General features: G+C 66.1%; 1 protein-coding gene across 8 annotated transcripts in view; it reads left to right on the top strand.

Annotated features, from left to right (window-relative positions):
- Positions 1-27,611, top strand: part of ABLIM2 (actin binding LIM protein family member 2) — a 112,687-nt gene that overhangs the window by 35,681 nt on the left and 49,395 nt on the right. For 7 of the 8 annotated variants that reach the window (XR_016228646.1, XR_016228650.1, XR_016228653.1 and 4 more), the window contains exons 3-8: positions 984-1,167; positions 7,256-7,371; positions 13,418-13,544; positions 15,406-15,499; positions 22,181-22,268; positions 25,804-25,862. Coding sequence is in view for 1 of the 8 variants with exons in the window: in XM_070068010.2 (XP_069924111.1) it covers positions 984-1,167; positions 7,256-7,371; positions 13,418-13,544; positions 15,406-15,499; positions 22,181-22,268; positions 25,804-25,862 (668 nt within the window). In the remaining 7 variants the exon portion in view is untranslated. Of the gene's footprint in view, positions 1-983; positions 1,168-7,255; positions 7,372-13,417; positions 13,545-15,405; positions 15,500-16,671; positions 16,809-22,180; positions 22,269-25,803; positions 25,863-27,611 lie in introns of those variants that run through there. The other variant, XR_016228655.1, reaches the window with a different exon arrangement.

Raw genomic sequence — 27,611 nt, forward strand, 5'->3', positions numbered from 1 at the left:
CGCCACCTGCAGGTGGATCGGGGACTGCAGTCAGGGTGACTCCAGCGCTGGGCTCTGGGCTGCTCTGGTCTGGGTCTCAGCTGTGTGGGGGCTCCCTGTGAGCCGACATGGCCTTGGAGCGCCGCAGGCCATGGAGCTGCCCTGGGGCCACAGCCGGGCTGTGACCAGGAGCCTGGGCCTGGGCTTCGCAGAGGGCTGAGGGAGGCATTGCCCTGGCATTGGCATTCGGCTATGTGTGCCCAGCCCGGAGATGCCCCGGGCGCTTTGCCCGCGTTTACAATGAACCGGAGATGGCTTCCTTAGCAGACAGTGAGCCCTGCCATGGGAGCTTCCGGCGTCAACTTGAAACCTCTGGCGTGGGGACCACGGAGCCTGGCCAGCCCACCAGGCCCTGGGACTGACCGGGTGGGCAGCTGGGGCTTCCTCGGGCTCCAGCAGAGAGGGGCTGCTCCCTCTGAATCCGGGGGTGGCTCCCGAGTGCCCTGGGCTGGAGGTGAACACGTGGGAGGGGAGAGTGTGTGTCCCAGGGCTGACCCAGTCCTCGGAGTGGGGACCTGGCTGCTCCCCACCTGGGAGAGTCCCCTCGGCCCTGCCACAGGGCTCTACTGTGTCCAGAACCGGTGGTGTGGGGCAGGGCGGGGGCGGGGGATGAAATGACGCCCAAGTGTCCCCGTGGTTTGTCCTCCTGCAGGGGCCTGGCAGGGTTGCACTGTGGGGGTCGTGGAGTCCCCCAGGATAGGGAGGGTGTCCCCCTGTGCAGACCCGGGGCGCCGACCCCCGGAGCACCTGATGTCCATGGAGTCGCCAGCCCCCTGGAGCAGGGCCTGGCGCCAGGTGCTCATACGCTGACCTGTGCTACCTCTGCCGGACGCGGCCCACCTCCCACGCCCAGCTCCACTGCAGGTCCCCCAGGTACAGCGACCACCTGGGACAGGCCCCAGGGCCGCTCCTTGGCTGACGCCAGCCCCACCTCCCGTCCTCAGCGTGCGGCTGTGACCTGGCCGAGGGTGGCTTCTTTGTGCGCCAGGGCGAGTACATCTGCACGCTGGACTACCAGCGCCTGTACGGCACCCGCTGCTTCTGCTGCGACCAGTTCATCGAGGGCGAGGTGGTGTCTGCGCTGGGCAGGACCTACCACCCCGACTGCTTCGTCTGCGCCGTCTGCCGGTGAGTGGCAGCCCCGGCCGGCCCAGCGTGCCGCCCTCCCCTCCCCTGACCCCCACGCCTGAGCCCAGGCCGCACCTTCACACACCAGCCCGGAGACACCAGGTCGGGGGCAGAGCTGGCTCTGGGCACGGGCGGGCGCCGAGCTCGGCCTGCTCCATCTGTGTCGCCCGCTCCTGAGTCCTTCACCCCACCTGCCTCCTCTGCTCCCCTCTGCACACCCAGGAATCCTCTCGTCCGGGCCCCCTGCCCTGAGCCGCCCTGATCCAGCCCCACCCTACACTCCAGTGCTTTCTCTGTGGTCTTTGCTACTCAGGGACCTCCAGGGCCAGGGAGGAGCCCCCGCCGTCCCCCGGCTGGTCTCGTCCTCACGGGTCCTGCTCTCACGTGGCTGCGCCCTCTGTCCACGGGACCCTCCCTGCCCACCCACGTCCTGCCGAGTCCCCTCTGCGTGGGCGTCTGCTGGGATGCCTCAGGCTCCCTCAGGCCTCAGACCTCGCTGCCAAGGGGCCACTCCGGGGCGAGCCTCCCCGGTCCTCCCCGCGGTCCCCGCTGCATCCTGGGTGCTCTGTGTTGTACCGTGTGGAGCCCTGTGAGCCTGTCACTGAGTGGCAGGCAGTCCCCTGTGGGCGGGGCAGGGTCTGACACTGGTCTGGTCCCCGCGTGTGGCCACAGCACGTGTGACCGCTGCGGAGACCAGTGCCGACCTCGACAGCAAGGCCACACACGCCCGAGCTCGCCTGCCCCAGCTGGCGTTCCCAGGGGCCCTCCCTCCCCCACCCGCCAGCACTTTTGCCCCGTGGGAATGTTCTAGAACACACAGAGCTGTAAACAAGGCTCATTTCCCTCCTGATCGCCCCGCCTCACCACACCCAGGTCACTGGGCCTCCCTGCGTGTTGTTTCCAAAGCTCTCCTCTGGGGTGACAGCCGTGCCCAAGATAGATGGAAGCTTCCGGCACAGGCCGCGGCGTCTGAGGGCCTGTGCATGTCCGGCCGTGTGACCTGGCCGCGGCTCCCCAGGGCCCTGGGGTGCGTGATGTCGTGGGCGGACGCAATCGCGGTTGCCTGGAGGATCACCCTGGATGACTGTTTTTAAAAACAACAGCAGGTGGCCCTCGTCACTCAGCGCCCGGGACTGGAGCTGCCCACCCGGCCCGGCCTGCAGGGGTTCCTTGGGCCACAGGCAGGGGGGGGGACCCCAACAGAGTGCTTGTATCCCTGGGGTGGGAGTCCGTGGATGGAAAGACGGGGGATGGGCCACGTGGGGCAGAGCATAGAGGGGACCGAGCTGGACAGAGCTCAGGCCTCGGAGACTTGTGGGGGTGCCACTGAGTCCTGGGCCACGGACAAAGCCACACAGGCCGGGGGACTCCCACCGGCTGCAGCCACGGTTGATGGGAACCACTGGAGCCCCAAGCAGAGAGAAGATTCCTCAGTGCACAGCTAGAGCCTGCTGGGGAGTCCGGGGGGCCTCAGAGGGCCCTGCTGCCTTCGTAGGATGGACGCAGCCCTGGAGCGAGGCCCTGGCACGGACCCCGGCTCCTCCCGGAGCCACATCCGGCACCCTGCACGGGAAGAGAAGCTGTCTGGCTCTCACCTGCACAAAATGTCAGCGACAAACAAGAGCCAACAGTGCCGGTCAGAGGAGACTGGAAAACTCAGTCCTGAGAGGCAGGCCCAGAAACCACGGCCGTGGGGAGGAGCAGACGGCTTCGCCGTGGCTGCGGTGGCTGGCTCACGGGTTTAGAGGAGAACACGCCTCTGAGCAGGGAGTCGGAACTGGCGGGAGCGTCTAGCAATGAGGAATGGGATTCCTTCACGCAGAACTTCCCCGCGAGGCGTTAGCAGTGAAGGACCGGTGGACTGGGAGACACAGCGCAGAAACCATTCAGTCCCAGGTGGGGGGGGGGCGGGGGGAGGGCAGAGGACAGAACTCGGAAACATCTGTCTCTTGGTGTAGTGAGGGGAGGGGCTGAAACAGTGGCCGACGATTCCGCGGTGGCAAGGACGCTGGGACCCCGCGGGTCGCGCAGAAGCGCGGCAGGATGAGCGCACAGAGCCTGTCTCATCGCACTGCTGAAAACCGGGGCCGGGCTGGTGGTGCAGCCCCGAGGCCGCCACCCGCGACGCCGGCCGCCCGTGTCGCACGCTGGTTTGCGTGCCGGCTGCTCTGCTTCTGCTCCAGCTCCCGGCCCACACCGGGGAGGGCAGGGGAAGGTGTCCCTCGCGGGACGAGGACGGAGCTCCTGGCTCCTGGCTCCGACCTGGCCCGGTCCTGGTGTTGTTGCCATCCGGGGAGTGAACCGGCAGGTGGAATTCAGTGTTTCCTGCTAAACCTCGAAGCACAGGTTCGAGGGCGGGTTCTGAGCAGGATCGTTGAATCCTGCTGAGTGTTCAGCCTGGGAGGTGGGTGACACGGGCAGCACCACGCTGGGAGGTAGGGAGCAGCAGTGATCAGCGCCTAAGATTTGATTAAGAGAACAAAACCCCGTGCCGGTACCAATTAAAGTAGCTACAGATAGTAAGACAAAAACATAACCCAAGCGTCCATTTATTAAAATACGGCTGAAGTTACTGCAAATATAGTCTTCGTGGAGTTGGGTGATTTTGTTTGCATTTTATGTTGATTCCTTAAGGCCTGACTCCAGCGAGACTCACAGCAGGTGGCCCTCGTCACTCAGCGCCCCGGGACTGGAGCTGCCCACCCAGCCCCGGCCTGCAGGGGTTCCTTGGGCCACAGGCAGGGGGGGAAGGAGTGAGGAGCTGTGAGGAGTGGAAACTGAGACGTCTGTTGTCGCTCTCCAAGCTTGGACTTGTGAAGGAGCGGGGATTCCCGGAGGCAGGGAGAGGCCCCGCTTCTCCCTGAGCTCCAGTCTGAGGCCTCACGAGCACAGGACGCTGGATGGTCACCCACAGATTCCACGTCCCGGTACACTCTCAGCTGCTCCACAGCCGTAGCCACGGCGGCAAGGCAGGTGCAGGGCGGCCCCGTCGCCCAGGGGACCGGCGGCGCGGTTACGATCGCCGGAGTTGAGAGACGCCTCCAGGAAGCCTCGCATCCTCCACCCTCAAGACGGTTTCTGGGTGCTCCTAGCTTCTCATCAGCGGGTGGGACCCTCCCAGATCCGGGGGTCCTGCCCCCACAGGGCTGCACACTCCGTTCCGGCTTAGACTGGACTCTCACCAGTTTCCGACGGAGCTGGGTGCAGGGCTCCGTCGCCTCCTCCAGCAGGGCTGGGGGACGGTAGATGCGTCTCTGACGTCGGGGACGTGAGTTGTTCTCATCTGGGTTCGGCAGGTGGTGGCTGGTCTGGTGACCAGGACGGCAAGCATAGTGTTCGTCAGACAGGGAATCGGCGGATTCGCTGTCCGATCTGGTCCCGGTTTGAATCAGTCCCATCGTCCATGAGCTGGAAAATTGGAAACAGCCGCCTCCTCTCTGCCGCGCACGCAGCTCCTCTCCCTCGGGGAAGCTGTGCAGTGCGCAGGTCGACTCCCAGGCCCGCGCCAAGACGCCGTGTGGCCCGAGCCCGAGCCCAGCGCTTCGGCCAAGGCGGAGCCTGAGCTTCGGTCAGGACCGTGGTCAGCAGCAGCAACGGGAGCCCTGCTGCGGCCTGGCCCAGAGGCCCCCTTTGCGGCCATTTTGTTCCCTCTCCAAGTGCTTTCAAAGACAGCTCGTTGGGGCCGGCGCGGTGCCGTAGCAGGGTAAGCGTCCACTTGTGGCACCGGCGTCCCATATGGGTGCCGGCTCACGTCCCGACTGCTCCACTTGTGATCCAGCTCCCTGCTAGTGCACCTGAGACAGCAGAGGAGGACGGCCCAAGTCCTCGGGCCCCTGCACCCACGTGGGAGAGTCCAGAAGAAGCTCCTGGCTCCTGCCTTCGGATCGGCCCGGCCTTGGCTGTTAGGCCATCTGGGGAGGGCACCAGCCGATGGAAGACCTCTCTCTCTCTCTCTGTCATTCTGTCTCTCAAATAAATAAATCTTTCAAAGCTAGCTTGCTAAAGGACCCAGTAAAGCTGTGAGAAAGGCAGTGAGGCCTTTGTGGACCACACAAGGCGGCCGCCCGTCGCCTGCAGTGAGGCCCCGGGAAGCTGGGCTCGAGGAGAGCTGTGGAAAACATCAGTGAGAACACGCGTGGACCGCACGCCCGCGGGGGACCGTGTGAGTGCCCGGCTCTGACCAAGGCCTGCTCACAAAACAGGTGACGCTGAGAAGACCAAGCACCTGTGCAAAGCGGACAGGCGTCGGCAGCACCCCAGAGGCTCCGCGAGCGCCCAGCAGGCACAGGCAGCAGGGCTGAGCTCACAGCGGCCCAGGGAATGGAAATAAAACCGCAGTGGAGGCCGGCGCCGCGGCTCACTAGGCTAATCCTCCGGCTTGCGGCGCCGGCACACCGGGTTCTAGTCCCGGTCGGGGCGCCGGATTCTGTCCCGGTTGCCCCTCTTCCAGGCCAGCTCTCTGCTGTGGCCCGGGAGTGCAGTGGAGGATGGCCCAGGTGCTTGGGCCCTGCACCCCATGGGAGACCAGGAGAAGCACCTGGCTCCTGCCATCGGATCAGCGCGGTGCGCCGGCCGCAGTGGCCATTGGAGGGTGAACCAACGGCAAAGGAAGACCTTTCTCTCTGTCTCTCTCTCTCTCACTGTCCACTCTGCCTGTCAAAAAAAAAAAAAAAAAAAAACCCGCAGTGGAACACCGGCCCCGGCTGCTGGGTCACGGACAAGTGTTGAGAGGACCCGACGCTAAAGCAGCCGCCTGCGCTGCCTCTGGGAACCGGACGTGGTGGTCTCTTGTATGGTGAGAGACATCCTTAGTGTGAGACCCCGGGGAGGGGAAGCATGTGTCCACGGTGGACACTGTCGGCCAACAGCGTCATCTGCACCAGCCCCACCAGGAAACCCCACGGTGCCCCGGGCGCTGGGTGAGCGTGTGCCCTGGGAGACGACCTGATGGTGAAGTGCAAAGAACCATCGATGCGTGCCACAGCATGGGCCGGTCCCGACATGGGACACTGAGCACAGCTCCACGCCTGTCCACTCAGATCTGCTCCTGCACAGTTCCAGAGAAGACGAGTCTGAGCTGTGGGGCCAGAGGCCGCCCCGGGGGGCGGGCCAGGGGTCGCAGGGGTCGCAGTGGACAAAGCGTCTCCACCGTGACCGTGCTGGCCCCGGGGCTGTGCGCTCAGCTTTGCAGAGTGACAGTAGCTGCCTTGACTCGGCCCGCCCCGGGAGCAGGAAATGTGCTGGTGGGTGCAGGAAGGGTGGGGGAGGGGACCCCGCGGAGCAAGAGCTGGTAGCCCTGCTGTGCAGAACAGGAGCTCAGAGGGGTTGAGGGATCTGTCCTGGGTCACACAGCCAGGGGCGTCCCTGTCACCCCAGAGGCCACAACACACACGGGGCGAGGCCGAGGGCATCCTTGGAGCGGCAGGGGGCGGGCGCTCTGCGGCTCCCAGCCAGCCTGGCTCCAGGCATCCGCTTTGGCTGCAGAATTTGAGGGGACACCAAACACCAGCCATCAGGAAACAGGATATTTTAATGCAGTATTTTTTTTAATTGAAATACCTGCCCCCCCCAAAAAAAAAACACACACACACACACACACACATCCATCTTGAGCAGAACACCAGGATTCTAAATGAAAATGTGGTGCGTCGAGCAGCACCGGGCGTCTACAGGCGTGCTCCTGGCAGCCCGGGCTTCCCGCGTGGGCCGGAGTGGACTCGGCTGTCCTCCGAGGCTAATCACTCGGGCAGCCGCCTAAAGCTCTTAAATGGGGCGAGCGCTGAGCGTCTCATCGGGCCCGGCGCCCCCACGGGTGTCCAGCCAGTGGCAGCATCTGCGCTGTCTTGGAGCGGTCAGGGGAGCCCGGGGCAAGGTGACCTGGGGACCACTGCATCCCCCGCCCCCGCTCACCACGCCCGGGAGCCCCACGCTTCTGCTTGCATGGTTGAGGACAACCGGGCTCAAGCGTGAGTGACCGAGAGTCCGCACAGCACCCGCCCCTGCCCCGCCCGCGCTGGTGGTGCCATCCAGGCGCAGGGGTCCCCAGAGCAGGGGGGAGTGGGCCTGGCGGTGACGCCCTCTCTTGCAGGCTGCCCTTCCCCCCGGGGGACCGCGTGACCTTCAACGGCAAGGAATGCGTGTGCCAGCAGTGCTCCCTGCCCTCGTCCGGGAGCGGCGGCCTGCACCCCGCCCAAGGCCTCCGCAGTAAGTGCACCGCGAGGTGGGACGGGCGCCGGGCCCCGGGGCCTCTGTGGCACCACAGCCCTGGGACCTGGCGGGGGAGTGGGTGAACACGGCCTGGGAGGCAGCCAGGGAACAGGCTCTCACACTGCCCGGCCTCACCCAATCTGCATCCACACCTGTCATCCATCCACTCTCCCAGCTCTAGCTCCGCCCACCTCCACCCCATCATCCGTCCACTCTCCTCCAGCCCTAGCCCCTCCCACCTCCACGTCCATCATCCATCTACTCTCCTCCAGCTCTAGCTCCGCCCACCTCCACGTCCATCATCCGTCCACTCTCCTCCAGCTCTAACCCCGCCCTCCTCCATGTCCATCATCTGTCCACTCTCCTCCAGCCCTAGCCCCTCCCACCTCCACGTCCATCATCCATCTACTCTCCTCCAGCTCTAGCTCCGCCCACCTCCACGTCCATCATCCGTCCACTCTCCTCCAGCTCTAACCCCGCCCTCCTCCATGTCCATCATCCGTCCACTCTCCTCCAGCCCTAGCCCCTCCCACCTCCACGTCCATCATCCATCTACTCTCCTCCAGCTCTAGCTCCGCCCACCTCCATGTCCATCATCCGTCCACTCTCCTCCAGCTCTAGCCCCACCCACCTCCACCCCATCATCCATCTACTCTCCCAGCTCTAATCCCGCCCACCTCCATGTCCATCATCAGTCCACTCTCCTCCAGCCCTAGCTCTGCCCACCTCCACTTCCATCATCTGTCCACTCTTCTCCAGCTCTAGCCCCGCCCTCCTCCATGTCCATCATCAGTCCACTCTCCTCCAGCCCTAGCCCCGCCCACCTCCACCCCATCATCCATCCACTCTCCCAGCTCTAACCCCGCCCACCTCCATGTCCATCATCCGTCCACTCTCCTCCAGCTCTAGCCCCGCCCACCTCTTCTTGGCTCCTTCTGGTCCCTTCCTGTCATCTTCATGCTTGGCATCCTCCCCCACCCCAGTTGACTCCAGGCCACGGAAGCCCTCAGGGAACCCTGAGCCCCGAGCTCTGTGCCAGGGCCTCTCCAGGTGTGCGGGCCGTAGGTGCTCGGCGCAGGGTTCCTGGGTGAGCAGCAGGGGTCGTTACTGTGCTGTGCTGGGCAGATGCAGCAGGGGCGTCGCAGGTTTGCAGCCGTGGGTGGGGTGACAGCCGGCCGGCCTCGCCCAGGCCTAGGGGGCTCTTCCAGGACAGGAATAGGACATGGGGACTTGGGCTCCTGCCAAGCCCCCACCACGGAGCCCACCCTGCGTGCTGTGGTCACCGTGATGTCCCCAGAGGCACGGCCGCATGTCCCGGGGCAGCGGGGCGTCTGCAGACCCCGGAGCAGCCCCTGCCGGCCATGGGTTTCCTCGTGCAGAGCTCTCCGCCACCACCCTGCCTGCTACGTGGTCCCGGGGCTGGGGGCTGGGGGCTGGGGCGGTGACGACTGTGTGACGGGAGAGGGAGCCGACGGCCCTCGGGGCAGTGAGGCTGGGAACGGGCCGGCATCCCACCTGGACGCGGGCTTGTATCCCAGCTGCTCCACTTCTGGCCCAGCTCCCTGCTAATGCATCTGGGAGAGCAGCAGATGATGGCCCAAGTGCTTGGGGGCCTGCACCCACACGGGAGACCTGGAAGAAGCTCCTGGCTCCACCGGGCCCAGCTCTGGGTGTTGCAGCCTTTTGGGGAGTGAACCAGCAGATGGAAGACTCTCTCGCACTCTGCTTTAAAAATAAATTTTTAAAAAATTATTCTTGAAGAGGGCCCAACACTCAGCCCTGCCTGCCTCTTTGCAGGCTTGGGGACCACAGGAGACAGGAGCTGGGAAGCCCCGCCCCCTGGTGCCCCCATGGGAGCCAGGGCTGCCGCCCCACACCAGTGCTGTCTAGGCATGGAAGTTCGGGTCTCTCACCACCCAAGAGAATGAGCTGGCCCTGCTGCGGCTGCTCTGGGCCTCCCACCCGCCCCCTCGCACGACAGGAGAGGCCCTGTGCTCCCCTGCAGCCCCTTGTGGGGGTGCAGATCCCAGGTGTGATTGGCATCCCCCACAGGCCACGCCTCCCGGTCCCCTTGCATTAGGGGTCAAGGTGCAGCATGGGTTCTGGGAGGGGCACCTTGCGAGTGGAGGGGAGAGCACGGCCGGTGAGAACTGGGTGCCAAGGTTGGGAACCTGGGAAGGTGTGGGGCACCCCCAGGCACATGGGAGTGGGTGACGGGAGCCGCATGGGGCACTGATGGCTGGAGGGGTGAGAACCCCACGGGAGCATTCCGACTGCATGCTGGGGCGGTGAGGAGCCGGGGATGGTTATGGAGGGAGGGAGTGCCGGGGCCGGTTCTATGCCTGCCTGAGTGGGGTGATGGGCGCCTGGGTGGCCAGGATGGGCCCCAGGGGAGGGGATGGCGTGGCTTGGGCGACCGCCTGCCCCGGGAAGTGGACGGGGCTGGCCATGTAGGCAGGGTCCAGCTAGAGGCCCGTGGCCCTGAGCCTGTCGCTAGGTCACAGGAACACTTGGGCCGGCCCAGGCGGAAGCCCGGGCAGAGCTCGCCGTGTGGCTGAGCCGGCCCTCGGCCCCGGAGCACCCCCGTCCCCAAGCTCTGCTCCTCCCTCGGGGCCCCCACAGACTCCTCTTCCCGAGCTGGGCGCTGTGGTTGCAGCTGGACACAGGGCTGCCCTCTGGGGGCCGGGACGGCAGCAGCTCTGGCCCCGCTGGGAAGCCCGTGGGGTCCGTTTCCCGGTCAGGAACGGGGGCAGGAAGAGGCAGGCGCAGAGCTGGGGTCTCGGGCTGGGCACAGGCACTGGGGCCACTGTGCTGCTCCCGAGAGGCTGTGTGACTGACGCTGGCAGGGCCAGTGCCGAGTGACGGGGCCACCAGCCTCAGTCCCCTCGCCGGCCTCGGTGCCTGCACCCGGCCCTGTGGCGAGGCCGCCAGGAGCCGCCGGCCCTCGTGCTGCACACGGTGAGCTCCTGGGCTCAGCAGAGCACCAGCCCCTAACTCCCCAGCCGTTGTCCCGTTGCAGGGCTCGGTCGGCTCCTCGTCTCCCAGGGCCGGTCTCAGGCTCTGTTAGAGACTGACCCTCCTGCCCCAGCACCCAGCTTGGCCTGGGGTGCCGTGGGGGTGGGGCTGGGGCTGGGGCTGGCCCCACACCCCTTCCGGTTCCCAGCCGAGGCTCCCGGAAGCTGCACGCTGCATCTTGGAAAAGGGAGAAGCAGGAGGTTGGAAGGTTCTAGAAGGGTCGTGGCGGGGAGGAGCCCAGGTCCGTTCCATGAGCTGACAGCAGAGCCGGGTCCCGGGAGCAGGGCAAGTGGGACCCTGCAGCCCCACTGAGCCGTCGGGGGCCCGGGGCCGTGCCGGTGTTGTATCCGGCAGAGCCGTGCTGGGCTCCAGATGTGAAGGCAGTGGCTGCTGTTCCCATGACGACGCTGCCGTCTGCACCTGGCTCTCCTGTGCACCGCCCCTGCTCACTCTCCGTGATGCTCCCGGCTGGTCGGCGGGGGTGGGGAGCCAGGCTGGGGGCGCGCTCACCGGAGCCTGGGTCCCCTCTGCCGGGCCTGTGTGGCGCAGTGGAGAGTGGGAGGTGGGGGTCAGAGAGCTCAGGAGTCCACGCACGACCTCAGAGAGCATGGGGCTTCCTCACTTAGCAGACGCACAGGGAGGGGAAGGGACCGGTCACTGAGCTAGGATTTGGGGCTGGCTCCAGCCACTGCTGCCCACTGCCTGTCCTCTCCACACCCCAGGGCGCTGGCCCGCTTGGCCTGTCCACAGAGCCACCAACCAAGGCCAGGAGCCAGGTTGCTCGGTGGCAGCTCTGGGGGCGTCTGGGACTGTGCTGTGCACTGCAGGGGGGTTATCAGCATCCCAGGCCCCACCCATCAGTGTCTGGAGCACCCCCCCCATCCTGGTCTCCAGGCATTGCCCAGTGCCCCCCGGGGACTGGCCCCCTGGCTGGGAGCCCCTGGCCTGGAGCTGACAGACGTGGTGGCTCCCGGGGGAGGGCGCTGCCCTGTGAGGCCAGCTGCGGGCACTGGGGGCCCGGAGCTGACTCGAGGCCCCCTCCCACAGCCCCTGGACCTCCCTGCTTGAGTTTGTTCCTGTTTTCCAAAGGCTCACGTGGGTTTGCCCGCGTGGGATTTGGGGAATCGGGGCTGGGCCGGTTCGTGGGTGCTCACGGGCTCTGCCCGCGAGGACAGTGAGGCTGTGCGTCCGGCAGAGCTCTGAGTCCCTGGGCGGCCGCAGGGCGTGGGCGGGCCGAACGCCACATGGGTCACCCCCCAACACACACACAGCACGGGGGCTCCCAGGGCACGCAGCTCCTCTGCGGGACCCCGGAGTGCCGGGCCAGGGTCTGTGCTGGGCCTGGGGATTTTGCTTTTCCACTGCGGGCAGATGTTTGCTGGGGCCCTGCGAGGTCCCTGCTCAGCTGTGAGCCGATCCTTCAGTGGGGGCCTTGGGTGCGGACAGGCGCTTCTCCTGCCTGCTCGTCACAGGGCTCTTGGGCCCGCCCCTACACGCAGCCACCCCCACCCCCAACATGTGCTCATGCACGCGCCTGCACTGGCCAACATGTGTGCACAGACACAGATGAGACCTTCCCATGGACACACGTGTGCACACAGCACCTTCCTATGGACACGTGTGCACAGACACAGATGGCACCTTCCCGTGACACGTGTGTGTGCACACTGCATCTTTCCATGGGCACACATGTGCACACATAGACACCTTCCCATGGACACGTGTGCACAGACACGCGGATCCAAGGTACTAAGAAAAGGGCGTCCATGCCAAGCCGTGTGGACTTTCCTGAAGGCGTGCACTGGGCCAGGCACCTGCGCAGACCTGGGTGTCGTGGGGAGGTGCAGAGGGTCCGGACCTGCACCTCTGAGGACTGGGGCACCGCAGGGGGTCCTGGAGCCCGTCAGTCCCCCAGGGATGTGGAGGGTCTCACGCACACCGACAGCACACGTGCACGCCCCCGGCAGGCTCTGCCCCGCTTGCTCCGCCCCCTCGCCGGGAGCTCCCACTCATCCCTCAGTGACTGATGGGAGACAGTGAGTGACGCGGGCTGTGGGAGCCGCATGGGGAGGCTTGTGAGGTACAGGGACCGTGGGATCCGAGGCCCTGGGACCCCGTGGGGATTTTTATTTTTGATGTTTATTTTGAAAGTTACAGAGAGAGAGATATAATGTTTTCACCCACTGGTTCACTCCCCAGAGGGCTGCTACAGCCAGCACGGGACGAGGCCGCCCGGGTCTCCCACGCAGGTGCAGGGCCCCAAGGACCTGGGCCGTCTTTAGCTGCTGCCCAGGCCATTAGCAGGGAGCTGGCTCGGAAGTGGAGCAGCTGGGACAGGAACGGGCAGCCATATGGGACGCTGGTGTGGCAGGTGGCGGCTTTACCCACTAGGCCACGACGCCGACTCCCGTGGGGATTTGAGCAGGGGCAGGTGCCGGTGGGAGGCGGCTCAGGGGCCCAGGCCGGGCTGCTGGTCATGGGATGGGGACTTGTGGTCAGGACAGAGACGGTAGTGCTGCCTTCGCTGGCGGAGAGAGGGTCGGCGGGGTCTACTGGCCGGGCCTGGACTGAGCCCCCGCAGAACACAGGCAAAGGTGGGAGCAGGCTGCATGCAGGCCGGGAGGGCTTCCTGGGGGAGGCCTCTGCGCGGGCAAGCGCTGGGGGCAGGGAGTGGGCCACCGGGTCACGGCTGGGCCAGAGCTCTGCCTCCAGCCGAGGAGGACGCTGCTCCTCACGCAGCCGCTCAACCACGGGCTCTGCTCCTCTCCGTGATGTCCTCGCCTCCAGCCCAGGCCGCACACAGTTGGCGCCGCGTGCATGCAGAAGCAAACACTGCTGGTGTTTGACACCTGCTCCCCGCGTGGTCACCTGCTCCCCACCCCTCTCCGCAGGTGTCCCGTGAGGTCTGAGTGCGGGGGCCCTGTGGGTCCCATCCCCTGGTGCGTGCTGAGCCCCCTCCGTGTGGGCGCCCCGCCCCTGCCGCCCCGCGGTGCGGACATCTGTGTTGCGTTCTGTTCTCTCCCCCCAGGTTGTGGGGGCTGCGGGGCCGAGATCAAAAACGGCCAGGCCCTGGTGGCTTTGGACAAGCACTGGCACCTGAGCTGCTTCAAGTGCAAGGCCTGCGGGAAGCTGCTGACCGCCGAGTACATCAGCAAGTAAGCGCGGGCTGGCGCCGCCCCGTGGTTGGCCCTCGGCTGTGTCGGGGCCGCAGGGCAGGGCAGGGCAGGGCAGGGCAGGGCAGGGCAGGGCAGGGCCGCGCTGCAGGTGCCCCCGGGCGCCCCCTCCCTGCGTGGCTCAGCTGTGACGTCGTCCCAGACTCTGTGAGTGCCAGAGGCCCTGAAGGGGCGGAGTCGTCCCGGCGACTCGTGAACACAAGTCCTACAGCGTGCACACACAGACCACGTGATCTTAGCACGCGCACACACACACACACACGGGTGCAGCGTGCACACACGGTGGGTGCTTTGCAGCGTGCACACACGGTGGGTGCTTGGAGCACACATTCTCACACGTGGTCTCGCGGGGTCTGACCGCGACCGGGTGAACCCCGGTGCTCTGGGCACCCTAACTGCGGGCTGCGTCCCCGGGGAGGACCGGAGCAGGGCGTCTGGGGCCTCTCTGCACTTTTTCTTCTGACCGCAGGGGACCCTGAGCCGTCTGACACGTGGGAGATAAAAGACCCCAAGCAGGTTGAGCCCCATCCCCGGGGGCGGGGCGATGGGGGGCCCGAGCCCCAAGCCTCAGTCATAGCAGAGCCGGCGGCAATCACTGGGGCTGACACAGCTCTGTGCACGGGCACGTGAAGTAAAATGCAAGCCCCCAGCCCCCGGCCGGCCGCGCCCACCCACGAGGCAGGCCTGTTACCTAGCAGCCGGGGCCGGGGAGGAGGGTGCGTCCGTGTTGCCGTGGAGACGGCGTCTCTGAGCCGCCTGGGTTTGCTGCAGAGGTGCTGGCTCGTGGGGTACGGTGGGGGCCAGAGTCCCCGGCTCATATCCGCTCCTCTGTCACTGGGCAAAGTCGCTGGGCTGCGTGGCCGCAGGGCTGTGACCAGAGCAGGGCCTCGGAGGACCCAGCAAAGGTGCAGAGCGCTGAGGAGAAGGGGGTGTCGCCTGGCTGGCCGGCCCCCTGCTGCCCCGCCCCCTGCGGCCCCGCTGTGTGCAGGCCAAAGGCGGGCACGGAGAGGGGGCGGCCGAGCAGAGTGGCCCCTGGTCCCCGGGAGCCTGGCTCCTGCCGGGGGCTGAAAGACCACGTGGCCCCTGATGGCCGCCAGCCTGGCCAGCGTCCGGCAAGCACTTGCCTCGGGCCGGGCGCTGCCTCGCCGTCTCCTGTTTCGCTCTTGCTGATGCTTCTCCCATTTCACAGATGGGGAAAGTGAGGCCAAGAGGCCCAGGGCCCCACGGCTGGGTCAGGCTCGGGAGCCCTCAGCCGCGGTCCAGCCCACACCGAGCGGCGCCTGTCCTGCTGTGTCTGTCTCAGCCTTGATGACAGCAGAGCCCCAGTTAGCTCTGGCGCGGTGCCCCCTGCCGGCGACGCCCAGACCGGCTGCGTCCCCTGCAGGCGCGGAGTCCCAGCCGGTGGCCGGGGAGCGGAGCGCCGTCTCCAGTCCCCGGTGCTGTGAGCAGTGTGGGGCGCACAGAGAAACATCCGTGCGGGGGACAGAACAGGGACATCCCTGGGAACCCTCCACGCGTGTCACCCCCGTGTCCCAGGGCAGCCTCGTGAGGTCTTGCCCTGACCCCTGCACCTGGGCTTCTTGCCACCCACGCACCCAAAGAGGGTGCCCTGCTCACACCCCGGAGGTGGAGGCGGGGCGTTGGGCCGGCCGGGGGTGGCTGGGCCCCTGCGTGCAGGCTCTGCAGCGGCTGCCGCCCCGTGCTCGTCCGATGGGGAGCGGCCGGCAGGGAGTGGGCAGGCGGGGTGCCTGGAGGGGCCGTCCCCCGCGGGGAGGCTGCTGGTGTTGGGGCCCTCCCCGGGTGTTGGGGAGCCCGCCGGTCCTGACCGCCCGCCTCCTTGCAGGGACGGGCTGCCCTACTGTGAGGCTGACTACCACAGCGAGTTCGGCATCCGCTGTGACGGCTGTGACAAGTACATCACGGGCCGCGTGCTGGAGGTAAGGGGGCCGCCGGACGCTTCCTCAGCCTCGGGGCCGCCGCCTCCAGGACGCCTTCCTGGGGTGCTGGTTCTGTGCCGCTTTACAGAAAGAGTTGAGACAGGAAGAACTTGGGATCCCCTGTCCCGGCCTTTCCCTGGCCAGCGTGGGACTCCGAGCTGTGCACCGGGGGACAGGGATGGCACTGGTCTGAGTCCGAGTGGGAGGCCAGCGTGGTCACCTGACAAGCGGCGTGGGTGGCGGTTACGGGGTGGGGGCAGCAGTGACCTGGGTGTGTCCCCTGCATGGAAGTCACACGCGGTACACGTTTTCTGCGTTTTGTTCCCCAAGAGAAAGCCGTGGTGGGGCCTGGGGCCTGTGCTCTGTGCTGGGGCAGGCAGCTGTGACGTCCAGCGTGTGGCCTGTGGGCGAGGCAGCAGGTGACCAGCAGGACCCATGGGCAGGGAGAGGGCTGTGCCCAGGCCCTGGGCTGTGGGCCCTCTCCTCCCGTGGAGGTCACAGCAGTGGTGGACCCTGGGCCTTGCCAGTGCGGGGGCTGGGGCTTGGCTGGGGTGCCATGGCGACGAGGCAGGGCCTTACCACCTGCCGACCGCTCGGTCCCTCGCAGCTGTGCGTGGGTGCCTGGGCTGCTGCCCCCGAGATGACCCGAGTCAGGGCTTCCCCCGACCCGAGGGGCCCCTTGCACACGCAGACACAGGTCTTGGGCATGGGTCCCGCGTCTACCTCGCGCTCCCCGTGGCCCAAAGTTGAGTGCCCCTCAGCTCCACCACCGGCTGCTGCTGCCCCCCACCTCCTTCCTGACCTCTCGGGAGACAGCCCCTCCCCCGAAGAGAGGCCCCGGCGTGAGGGGGCGGGGTGGGTTTGGCCCAGCCCCCGCTGCTCTGGCTGGAGTGGGTGCCGGCAGCTCGGCGCTGCCCCCGCAGCTGCTGGCGGAGAGGGGCTCTGGAGGGCCATCGTCCGCCCCTGGATGGACGGGGGACTAAGGTGACCCGTGTGCGGTGAGCCGTCGGGCGCTGCGCAGGCCAGGGCAGCTCCCTCCTCGCTGGGCCTGGCTGCTCCGGGAAGATGGATGCTTTTGTTTTTGTCTCTGCGGGAGGCGCGGGTGCAGCCAGGCGCAGCAAGGCTGCCGCTCTGAGCAGGCGGGAGCCACGGGCGGGGACACGGGAGCTGCCTCCGCGCAGGCACCGCCCGACGCGGGCCCGGCATGCGGTGGGCTCTCGCGGCTGCAGGGTGAGGGAGAACCTCACCACGCGGTTCCAGGCGGCAGAGCTCCGCAGGCATCGCCGGGCCCGGGGCTGGGACTCTGCAGGTAGGACGCGGCCGGGCGCCAGCAGGGGCTGCACGGGGCGCCCAGCCCCCTCCCCCACCTGCTAAGTGCCTGTCGGCACCATGGCCCCCGGCACCCACCGGGCTGCGTCTGTGCGGCGGGCACCCCAGGAAACGCACGCTGGCTGGGGACGGGGTTCCTCCCCCCGGGCTCGCTCTCCCTCTGAGCCCGTGGTGAGGCTGCACCTGCTGCAAGGCTGGCGGGGTGGGGGCTGTGCTGGTGGAATCACCGCAGGGGGTCGGAGTCACAGGGTCACGCGTGTGCTGGCCCGGGTCGGAGGGTCGGTGTCACAGGGACACGCATGTGCTGGCCTGGGTCAGAGGGTCGGTGTCACTCACAGGGACACGCATGTGCTGGCCTGGGTCAGAGGGTCGGTGTCACTCACAGGGACACTCGTGTGCTGGCCTAGGTCAGGGGGTTGGTGTCACAGGGACACGTGTGTGCTAGCCCCGGGTCAGGGGGTCAGTGTCTAGGGACATGTGTATGCTGGCCTGGGTCAGGGGGTCGGTGTCAGTCACAGGGACACACATGTGCTGGCCTGGGTCAGGGTGTCAGTGTCACAGGGACATGTGTGTGCTGGCCCCGGGTCAGGGGGTCAGTGTCACAGGGACACGCATGTGCTGGCCTGGGTCAGGGGGTTGGTGTCAAAGGGACACATGTGTGCTGGCCTAGGTCAGGGGGTCAGTGTCACAGGGACACGCATGTGCTGGCCTGGGTCAGGGGGTTGGTGTCAAAGGGACACATGTGTGCTGGCCTAGGTCAGGGGGTCAGTGTCACAGGGACACATGTGTGCTGGCCTAGTCAGGGGTTGGTGTCCAGGGACATGCGTGTGCTGGCCTGGGTCAGGGGTCAATCTGTGCTCCGAGCCCAGTCTCCCCCTACCTTGCTCCCCCTGCCCTCACAGGTGCACCTTGACCCTGGCAGAGCCACTGCTGGGGGGGGGGCTGGTGCAGCAGGTGCACCTGGCTGTCTCCATGGTAACCAGACATCCCGCATCCCTCTGGGATCCGTGAGCCCATCTCTCTTCCCTCCCGATGCCCTCCTTGCACACCTGTAGCTCACCTTGGAGCCCCTCCTGTGCTCACGGGGTGCCCACCCTGGCCTGGCCCTTCCATGGCACTGAGGCCTCAGCCCGGCCCTTACGGATGCGCCCCCTCCTCCCTGTGGGCCCCGTCCACTTGACCCCATCAGTGGGGGCGCCTTCCTTCCGTCCACGCCCTGGCAGGAAAGGAAGCGTCCAGACAAGCAGGCTGTCTCCCTCGGGTGTACTTAGCGCGCTCGGAGGGGGTTTCCTGCTCATCACCCAGCACGCAGAGGACGGCCCTGTGTCAGGAGCGCCCCACGCCGAAGCCAGCGTCGAGAAGTCCTGGGTCCAGATTCTCCCAGACACCCCAGTGACATGGGCACAGCTGTGGGTACACAGCCACAGCCAGAGACACACAGCCACACACGCACACACAGACACACAACCAGAGACAGCCACACACGCACACACAGACACACAACCAGAGACAGCCACACAGCCACACACACATAACCAGAGACAGCCACACACGCACACACACACAGACACACACACAGACACACACAGCTGTAGGTGCACAGCCACACACACACAGACCACCAGAGACAGCCACAGAGCCACACATGCACACACACAGCCACACACGCACACACAGACACACACAGCTGTAGGTGCACAGCCACACACACACACAACCAGAGACACACACACACAGCCACACATGCACAGACACACCAGAGACAGCCACACACGCACACACACACAGCCACACATGCACACACAGACACACACAGCTATAGGTGCACAGCCACACATGCACACACACAATCAGAGACAGCCACACAACCACACACGCACATACACACAACCAGAGATAGACACACAGGCACACACGCACACACAGACGCACACACCTGTCGGTGCACAGCCACACATGCACACATACAACCAGAGACAGACACACAGCCACACACACTCACAGACACACAACCAGAGACAGATACACAGCCACACACACACACACACAACTACACATGCACACACAGACACAGCTATAGGTGCACAGCCATATACACACACAACCAGAGACAGCCACACAGCCACACACACACACACAAACACACAGCCAGAGACAGGCACACAGCCACACACGCACACACAGACACACAGCCAGAGACAGACACACAGCCACACATGCACACACACACAACCAGAGAAAGCCGCACAGCCACACACGCACACACAGACACACAGCTGTAGGTGTACAGCCACACACGTACACACAGACACACAACCAGAGACAGCCACACATACACACACAGCCACACATAGCTGAGGGTGCACAGCCACATATGCACACACACAACCAGAGACACACAGCCATACATACACACACACAACCAGAGACACACAACCACACATGCACACACAACCACACAAACCTGTAGTTGCACAGACACACAACCAGAGACTCATAGCCACACATGTACACACGGACACAGCTGTAGTTGCACACACACACATAAACAGACACACAACTAGAGCTAGACACACACAGACACACACGGCTGTAGGTACAGACATACATGCACACACATACACACATAGACACGCACATGTACACACGTGCACAGAGCTTTAGGTGCACACACACAGACACATGCATACACACACAGCTGTAGATGCACACACACCCAGAGACAGACATAGCCGCACTCACACACGAAGCCACATGCACACACACACACACACCACACATACACACACAGCTGTAGATGCACACACACCCAGAGACAGACATAGCCGCACTCACACACAAAGCCACATGCACTCACACACACACACGCCACACATACACACAGCCACACACACACATACACAGGCACCTACCGAGATGGACACACAGACACACAGACACGGATTTAGACTCAAGGCACACGCAGTAGACAGAGACCCCCTGCACACGCCCACCCCTGGCCCAACCCTCACATCCCCGCTCCGTGTGCCGACCCCTGCAGCCCAGGCCTCGCTCCAAGCCTTTGTCTGTGACGCGCTCAGCGGCTGTGCCCCTGGTCCCGGTGTGCGAGGGACGTGGGGCCGCAGGACAGCCTGCTGTCAGCTCCTCTGCTGGGGCGGGGTCTCTGCGCCGCTCCTGAGCCCACTGTGTCAGAGCCCCCAGTGAGCACCCAGGCACGAGGGTCCCCTTGCACAGCGTGGGGAGTGGGCAGCCATGTAGACCTGCCGTGTAGACCTGCCTGCCATGTGGATGTGCCATGTAGAACTGCCATGTAGACCTGCGTGCCATGTGGATGTGCCATGTAGACATGCCGTGTAGACCTGCCATGTAGACCTGCCGTGTGGACGTGCCGTGTAGACGTGCCATGTAGACCTGCCGTGTAGACGAGCCATGTGGATGTGCCATGTAGACGTGCTGTGTAGACCTGCTGTGTGGACATGCCATGTAGATGTGCTGTGTGGATGTGCTGTGTGGACCTGCCGTGTAGACGTGCTATGTAGATGTGCTGTGTGGATGTACCATGTGGACCTGCCATGTAGACCTGCCGTGTGGATGTGCCATGTGGACATGTCATGTGGACCTGCCGTGTAGACCTGCTATGTAGACCTGCCGTGTGGATGTGCCATGTGGACCTGCCATGTGGATGTGCCATGTGGACCTGCCGTGTAGACCTGCCATGTAGACCTGCCGTGTGGATGTGCCATGTGGACCTGCCGTGTAGACCTGCCATGTAGACCTGCCGTGTGGATGTGCCATGTGGACCTGCCGTGTAGACCTGCCATGTAGACCTGCCGTGTGGATGTGCCATGTGGACCTGCCGTGTAGACCTGCCATGTAGACCTGCCGTGTGGATGTGCCATGTGGACGTGCCATGTGGACCTGCCGTGTGGATGTGCCATGTGGATGTGCCATGTAGACCTGCCGTGTAGACCTGCCATGTAGACCTGCCGTGTGGATGTGCCATGTGGACCTGCCGTGTAGACCTGCCATGTAGACCTGCCGTGTGGATGTGCCATGTGGACGTGCCATGTGGACCTGCCATGTGGATGTGCCATGTAGACCTGCCGTGTAGACCTGCCATGTAGACCTGCCATGTGGATGTGCCGTGTGGACCTGCCGTGTGGATGTGCTGTGTAGACTGCAGGCTGTGTCTTCCCTCTCGATGTGCGTCTCCCCTGCATGGCCTCTGTGGGGCTCCTGTGAGAAGAGGGGCCGGCACCTGGGGGAGGTGGGTGTGAGGACAGGTGGGGTCTCGAGTCCCCGCTGGGCTCGGTAAGGACGTGGTGAAGCCTCGGGCGTCAGGTGGCGCTCCCGTCCCCTTCCCTCGCTGACAGCTCTGCACGGGCTGTGCCCACCTCGGGCCTTGCAGCCCTGCAATGGCCCAGGTGCCCGGCTCTGCACCAGACAGGCTGGCCCTGGGGCGGGGAGGGCCAGCCCGGACACCTGCTGAGCAGTGTGCACGGGGCTGGGAGGGCTCAGGGAGGGCTCCCGAGAGGAGGCGGCACTTGGGATGTGATAGCAACATTCCGGGCGGCAGAGCCGGCGCGAGTGCGGGCAGGGGCTGGAGAGCTGGGGACGGCAGGTGCCGCCTGCAGGGCCACCTGAAGGGACGCGTTTGCCTGTGGACGCAAGGAGCCGTGGCTCAGCCTGAGGTCCGGCAAGGGGACCTTGTGACAGGAGCGTGCTGTGGGCCTTCCTCCCTGTGTCCTGCCTGTGGGGGCGGGGCGGGGACAGGAGGAAGTGGGGGCGCTGCCTCGGGTGGGGGTACGGGGCACGTCTCCGATTCGGGGAGAGCAGGGCGTGTGGCCTTGGCGCCGCGTCCCCCACCCCCACCGGCGCTGGGATCCTTTCTCCTGCGCCAGGCGTGCTCGCGGGAGCGGGCGGGCAGCATCGTTCCGCAGCTGCCTCGGCGTGAGCCTGTGATGTAATTAGACACAGGATCAGGCGTTCAGGTAGAAAATGCCAATGGGGCCAACGGCACAGATAAGAATGTGAAATCAAATGTTTCCACCCCGCACCCAGCATCCTCTGCGCCCCCCCCCCCCGCCTCTCCTCCTCCCTCCTCTGCCTGCCCCCTCCTTCTGGAGAGAAAGCAGCTGGGGCAGGCCCCTCCCTCTCCGCTGGGGGGGGGGCAGCAGCACCCCTGGGCCCCCAGAAGCTGGGTGGCTCTCAGCCTGCCTTCACGCAGCGCCTTGGGCAGCCTGGGACCACCCCCACCCAGGTTGCACGTGGGACTGCGTGGACCGCGGCGGGGGGCCCTGGGACGGCAGCGCCCCGGCTCTGTGCGGTGACACCGGTGTCTGCTTCCCGCAGGCGGGGGAGAAGCACTACCACCCGTCGTGCGCGCTATGCGGCCGGTGCGGCCAGATGTTCGCCGAGGGCGAGGAGATGTACCTGCAAGGTAAGCGTCCCCGGGGCTCGGGTCCCCGCCGCGCCCAGGGTCACACCTGGCCGGCTTCCCCCGGGGCCTCGGGTGAGCACCCCGAGCAAAGGGCCAGAGGCCAGCTCAGAGCCCAGCGTCCCCGCGGCAAAAGTGAGGCAGACGTGGCTGTGGTGGGGCTGGCGCTTTAGGCCTCTGCTAGGGGTGGGCCCCAGTGTGCGGTCGGGTGTCCCCTGCCACACCCCATCAGCAGCGGGACGCTGGCCACACTGGCAGCTACCAGAGCATTGGCCGGAGGAACATTCTGGAAGAAGCCATTTCAGGGGAAGTCCCCCAGACGCATTCGGATACTAAAGTCAAGGAGGGCGCCCTCGGGACCACCGAGCTGGCGAGCGGGGGGCGGGACGAACATGCTTTAGCAGTGAGGCTGATGCTCCGGCCACAGCTGGTGACTGCCACTTCTGTCCTTACGACGGTGGCGTCGCTGGGAGGGACGAGGGAGGCGGGGATCCCTGCCTCCCCTGTCCTCAGCTGGGACAGAGCCCCGGGACAGCCGTCGGGTGATGGAGAAGGCGTGAGCAGTGGCCCGGAGAACTGCGTGACCTCCAGGGCCCAGCTCCAAGAGGGGCTGGGAGTCCAGGGTGAAAGACACGCAGAAGGCGGGTGCGGGCCGGCGGCGGCACTAGGCGAGCCTGCTCCGGGGCGGAGGCATCCTCTGTGGCCACAGCGCCTGTCTCCAGGGACCCCCGAGGCCCGGCTGAGTGGCGCTGGTGTCAGGTGCAGGGACAGGCCACCGATGACCTCACTCGGCGGCATCTGGGCTGCATGCCGGACAGGCTGCCCTTTCTGAGGCTCTCCCTGGCGGGTGACGTCCCCAGCGTCGCCGGCTGTCCCCTGCCTGAGGCCCTGTCTGGGCGGGGAGGGTTGCTCTGTGGTGCCCGGCCTTCCGTGAATGAATGGTGCTGCGGCACAAGGGGGCTGACTCACGCCCGGCACCGACACGGGGACACGAGCTGGCGTCAGGCGTGGCCGGGTCTCGGGGAACAAAGACGCCCTTCGTGACGCTGGCCTGGGGCCAGCTGCCATCACCGGACAGGACTTCTGTGCGTGCTGAGCCGGGCCCGTCCCCACGGCAGGCGTGGTAGAAAGGGGTCTGCCCGGGGAGCTTTGGGGCCCCCACCCCGCGTGCCCGTCCCAGGGGCCGGGGCTCCACGAAGGGGGTGCTTGACAGGGAGACCCTGGTGCAACAGAGCCCCGGGATGTGCGGGCCCCTGGACGAGGGTCCCGTTGTGACGACCAAGATGCCAAGAAAGGGCGAGCACTCAAGGGGACGGCCCCTTTCCCAGCTGGAGGGGACACACACAAGGACGCTGCAAAAATTCTCAAGTGCCCCCCTCAGCCACGCCCTCGGCCTGAGATCCCGCCTCCGGGGAGCAAGTGTCCATCCGTGCGGGACACAGCCCCGCGGCTCGATGCAGACGGCGCGGCGCGGGAGTGGCCCCTGGCGTCCCCTGCCTGGGGTTGGGCCTTGGCCTAGGCCTCGCGGTCACACTGGTGCTTACGTGCAGGGGGGTCGCCTAAGACAGTTTTAAGTAAAAGTTGCGGGGGATGACATCGCGTGTGTGCTCTGAACTTCACGCCCTCAGGGTGCGGCGTGCAGAGGCGCATGCTGTTACGTTTCTGTATCTTTGTAGAAGACGTATTTACTCATTTGAGAGATACAGAGCGGGGAGGCACGACAGAGGCCCAGACAGACGGAGATCTTCCATCTCCTGGTTCCCTCCCCAAATGCCCACAGCAACTGGGGCTGGGCCAGATGGAAGCAGGAGCCCGGAGCTTCTTCCAGGTCTCCCACGCAGGTGCAGGGGCCCAAGCACTTGGGCCATCTTCTGCTGCTCTCCCAGGCCACAGCAGGGAGCTGGATAGGAAGTGGAGCAGCCGGGACTCGAACTGGCGCTCACACGGGATGCTGGTTAACCTGCCGACCCCTCGGTTTCTGATTTTTAGTGAGGAAATTCTGTTACACTTATACTGAAGAAACATTAAAAACTGCTTTATACGCACATTCCCAGTGCTGTGGATTGAGCAGGACTCGGCTCCCCAAGCTCACGCAGGCCTGGAAGCCCTGAGTGAGCGGGCGGGGGATTAGCTCTAATGGCTGGAGGATTACCGGGGGACGTGCACCTGCCAGGAGGTCTGTAGCCCTGGGCGCGGGCCTTGGCAGGAAGCTGTGTGTGAACCTGGGCACTGGTCTCGGCTTTCTCCCCCACCAGCTCCACTGCAGCCCCCACCAGATGCCGGACTAACGGCCGCGCACCTCCAGTCCGAAATAAACCCCATCCTCCCCAGGCGCCCCGCTCGGGGACTCCGGCGAAGGGAGCGGGGAGCTGACAGGCACGGGGGCGTCCGGTGAGGCCGGAGGTTGGCGAGGGACGGTCACCTGCCGCCCTCCTTATCAGGCCATCCTGCTTCCGTCCCAAAGCTCTGCCCCCACCCAGCCGCCTGATAATGGCCCCCTACCCCCCAGCCGTAGTCTCTTGGGGCCTCCTCATCTGTGTGAGCTTGGGGAGCCAAGTCCCACTCAGACTTCCAGGGGGAGAGAGCCAGGCCGTGGACTAACACAGGGCCTTGGTGGCTGGCAGAGGAGGGGGGACAGCACCTGGGGGCAGCGGGGGCAGCGGGGGCAGCCAAGTGTGGACCCCGAGAGGAGAGACGAGCGCCCTGGCTCTGGAAGGGTGGGCGGACCCCCACAGGCCCCCAGGCGCAGGGAAGGGGCTGGTCACACGTCGGCCCCCTGCTCCCTCCCCAGCTGACGGCTGTCAGAGTCCCTGGGTGCCGGCACAGGGCAGGGCTGTCATTGGCCTGGTTTGGGGTGGGGAGGGACGGGGCAGGTAGAGGGCAGGGAGCCGGGGTGCTGGGTGCTGGTGGCCTGCGGGGTGGGGGGTGGCGGCTGTTGATGCGCTGAGAGGCAGAGGCTGCAGGGGGAGAGACCGCGTTCCCGATGGGCTCGGGCCTCACGCCCAGCTCCTGGCCCACTCCCTGCTCGACACCCCGTGCCCTAAGGAACAGGCCCAGCATCTACCCAAGGGGCTCCTTCCTGCCTCTTGGCTGAGGGCCCTGCCCGCTGAGCCCCCAACCTCAGCCCCTGCGGTCCCCTGGTTGGGCTGAGCCCAGTAAGGCAGGAACTGCCCCCCAGGGAGCCCCCCCCGCTGCCTCTGCACCCACACCTCTCCAGCACCCGCTCCTCTGGCCACCCTAGGCTGGGCGCCCCCGCCGCCCCCGTCGCACAGCCCCTGAGCTGCCGCCTGTGGGAGCCTCAGCGCCTGGGCGTGCGCTTGCCCCTCCGCACCATGGCCTCACAGCTGGGCCACACCTGCGAGCTCCGTGCCCGGCACGGACCTCACACAGAAGGGCACCCAGGGCCACTGCAGGGCAGGCAGGCGAGTGTCGGGCGAGGGCGCCAAGCTGCGTCCCCCTGACATCCCCCCGCCGCGGGCCTGCGTTTGCGGGAGACGGCTCTAACGACTTCCCCCTGGGGGGGGGGGTCTGCCCGCAGGCTCCTCCATCTGGCACCCGGCGTGTCGACAGGCAGCCAGGACTGAGGACAGGAACAAGGTGGGTGCCCGAATCCCTGCTCCTCGCCGCTCTGCGCCGCCTTTGTCCCCCCACCCCACCCCGCGAGGACGTGGCCCTGGGGCCTGAGCCGGGGCGGGGGTGGGGCGGCTGGCTGCGGGGGTGGCCAGGTGTGAACAGGTAGGTCAGGCAAGCAGTTACCCCAGGTAGAACGAGGGCCGTCAGTCTCCGAGGCCGTCCGGGCCACCCCCTGTGCCCATGTAGCACACACTGACGGCCTAAGAATTGGGGCACAAACACACAGTTCAAGTGACTGCAAAAGCCCCTCACTTCCGACCCCCACCACACGTCTGGGCCCCCCAAGCGCTCCCAGATCTGATCTCAGAAGCAGGCTCACAGACCTTGCGGGAACCGGCGTGGCCGGGATCTGGTTGTCTCGGGGAGATACAGGTGAGCCGAGGAGGCTGCTGTCCCGGCTCCCGCCCTCCTCTCCGGGCCCGGGAGGGCTCCCCTCCCCGTGTGCAGGTGCTGGCCAGGTTGTACCGGGGGTCTGTTACGTGGACACCGTTGGCTGATGCGTGGCCGCTGGGGCTGTTCGCAGTTGTCAGGTCAGAGCCCCCTGCTAAGTCACGTGTGTGGCCGTCCCTCCCTGAGACAGATCAGGTAGGACAGAGTAGGACACCCTACTGGATGCCAGGCACAGCCACAGAGGCCTTGCCCCCACCCCATCCCACCCCCGGAGCTGCGGTTCCCGGGGAGAGACAGAAACCAACACATCTGCAAGCCAGCGCCGCCCTGTGGCTGGTGAGGCCGAACACTGTGCCAGGACAGAGGGAGGACTTCCCACTGCCTGCCCGCCAGCTCCGCCCTCGCAGGTGCGCCTCCGCCCAGAGCCACGCCCCTCTGGCCGCAGCACCTCTCAGATGCTGCTCCTTCTGCCAGGAAGCCCCCTCTTCCCCTGCACCCCGGGAGGCGCCTCCACGGGGGGGGGGGGGCCGGCAGGATCCACCGTGCGCGGCACGGGCTTTGCCGAGCCCTCCTGCTGCCTCGGCGCCTCCACTCCCCCTCCCCAAGAGTCCCAGGAACCCCACCTGTGAGCCTGCGTCAGCACTCTGCTCCGCCCCTGAACCCCAGGAGGGGCCCAGGTGCTTGGTCCACGTGCGCGTTTGTCAAGTGAGAAAAGGCACCAGACCCGGAGCCTGAACTCTCCTCTCCCTCTTCTCCCCTCCTCCCCCTCCTCTCCCCCGCTCTCTCCCCTCTCCCCTCCTCCCCTCTCCTCTCCCCTGCTCTCCCCCTCCCCTGCTCTCCCCCCTCCCCTGCTCTCCCCCTCCCTTGCTCTCCTCCTCCCCTCCTCTCCCTCCTCTCCCCTCCTCCCTCTCCTCTCCCCCGCTCTCTCCCCTCTCCCCTCCTCCCCTCTCCTCTCCCCTGCTCTCCCCCCCCCTGCTCTCTCCCCTCCCCTGCTCTCCCCCTCCCTTGCTCTCCTCCTCCCCTCCTCTCCCTCCTCTCCCCTCCTCCCCCTCCTCTCCCCCACTCTCTCCCCTCTCCTCTCCTCCCCTCTCCTCTCCCCTGCTCTCCCCCCTCTCCCCTGCTTTCCCCCCTCCCCTGCTCTCCCCCTCCCTTGCTCTCCCCCTCCCCTCCTCTCCCTCCTCTCCCCTCCTCCCCTCCTCTCCCCCTCCCCTGCTCTCCCCCTCCCCTCCTCTCCCTCCTCTCCCCTGCTCTCCCCCCTCTCCCTGCTCTCCCCTGCTCTCCCCTCCTCTCCCCTTCTCTCCCCTCCTCTCCCCTTCTCTCCCC

This window comes from Oryctolagus cuniculus, chromosome 2 (assembly GCF_051225735.1).
Source record: "Oryctolagus cuniculus isolate XC-2025 breed Fujian yellow rabbit chromosome 2, ASM5122573v1, whole genome shotgun sequence".
NCBI lineage: Eukaryota > Metazoa > Chordata > Mammalia > Lagomorpha > Leporidae > Oryctolagus > Oryctolagus cuniculus.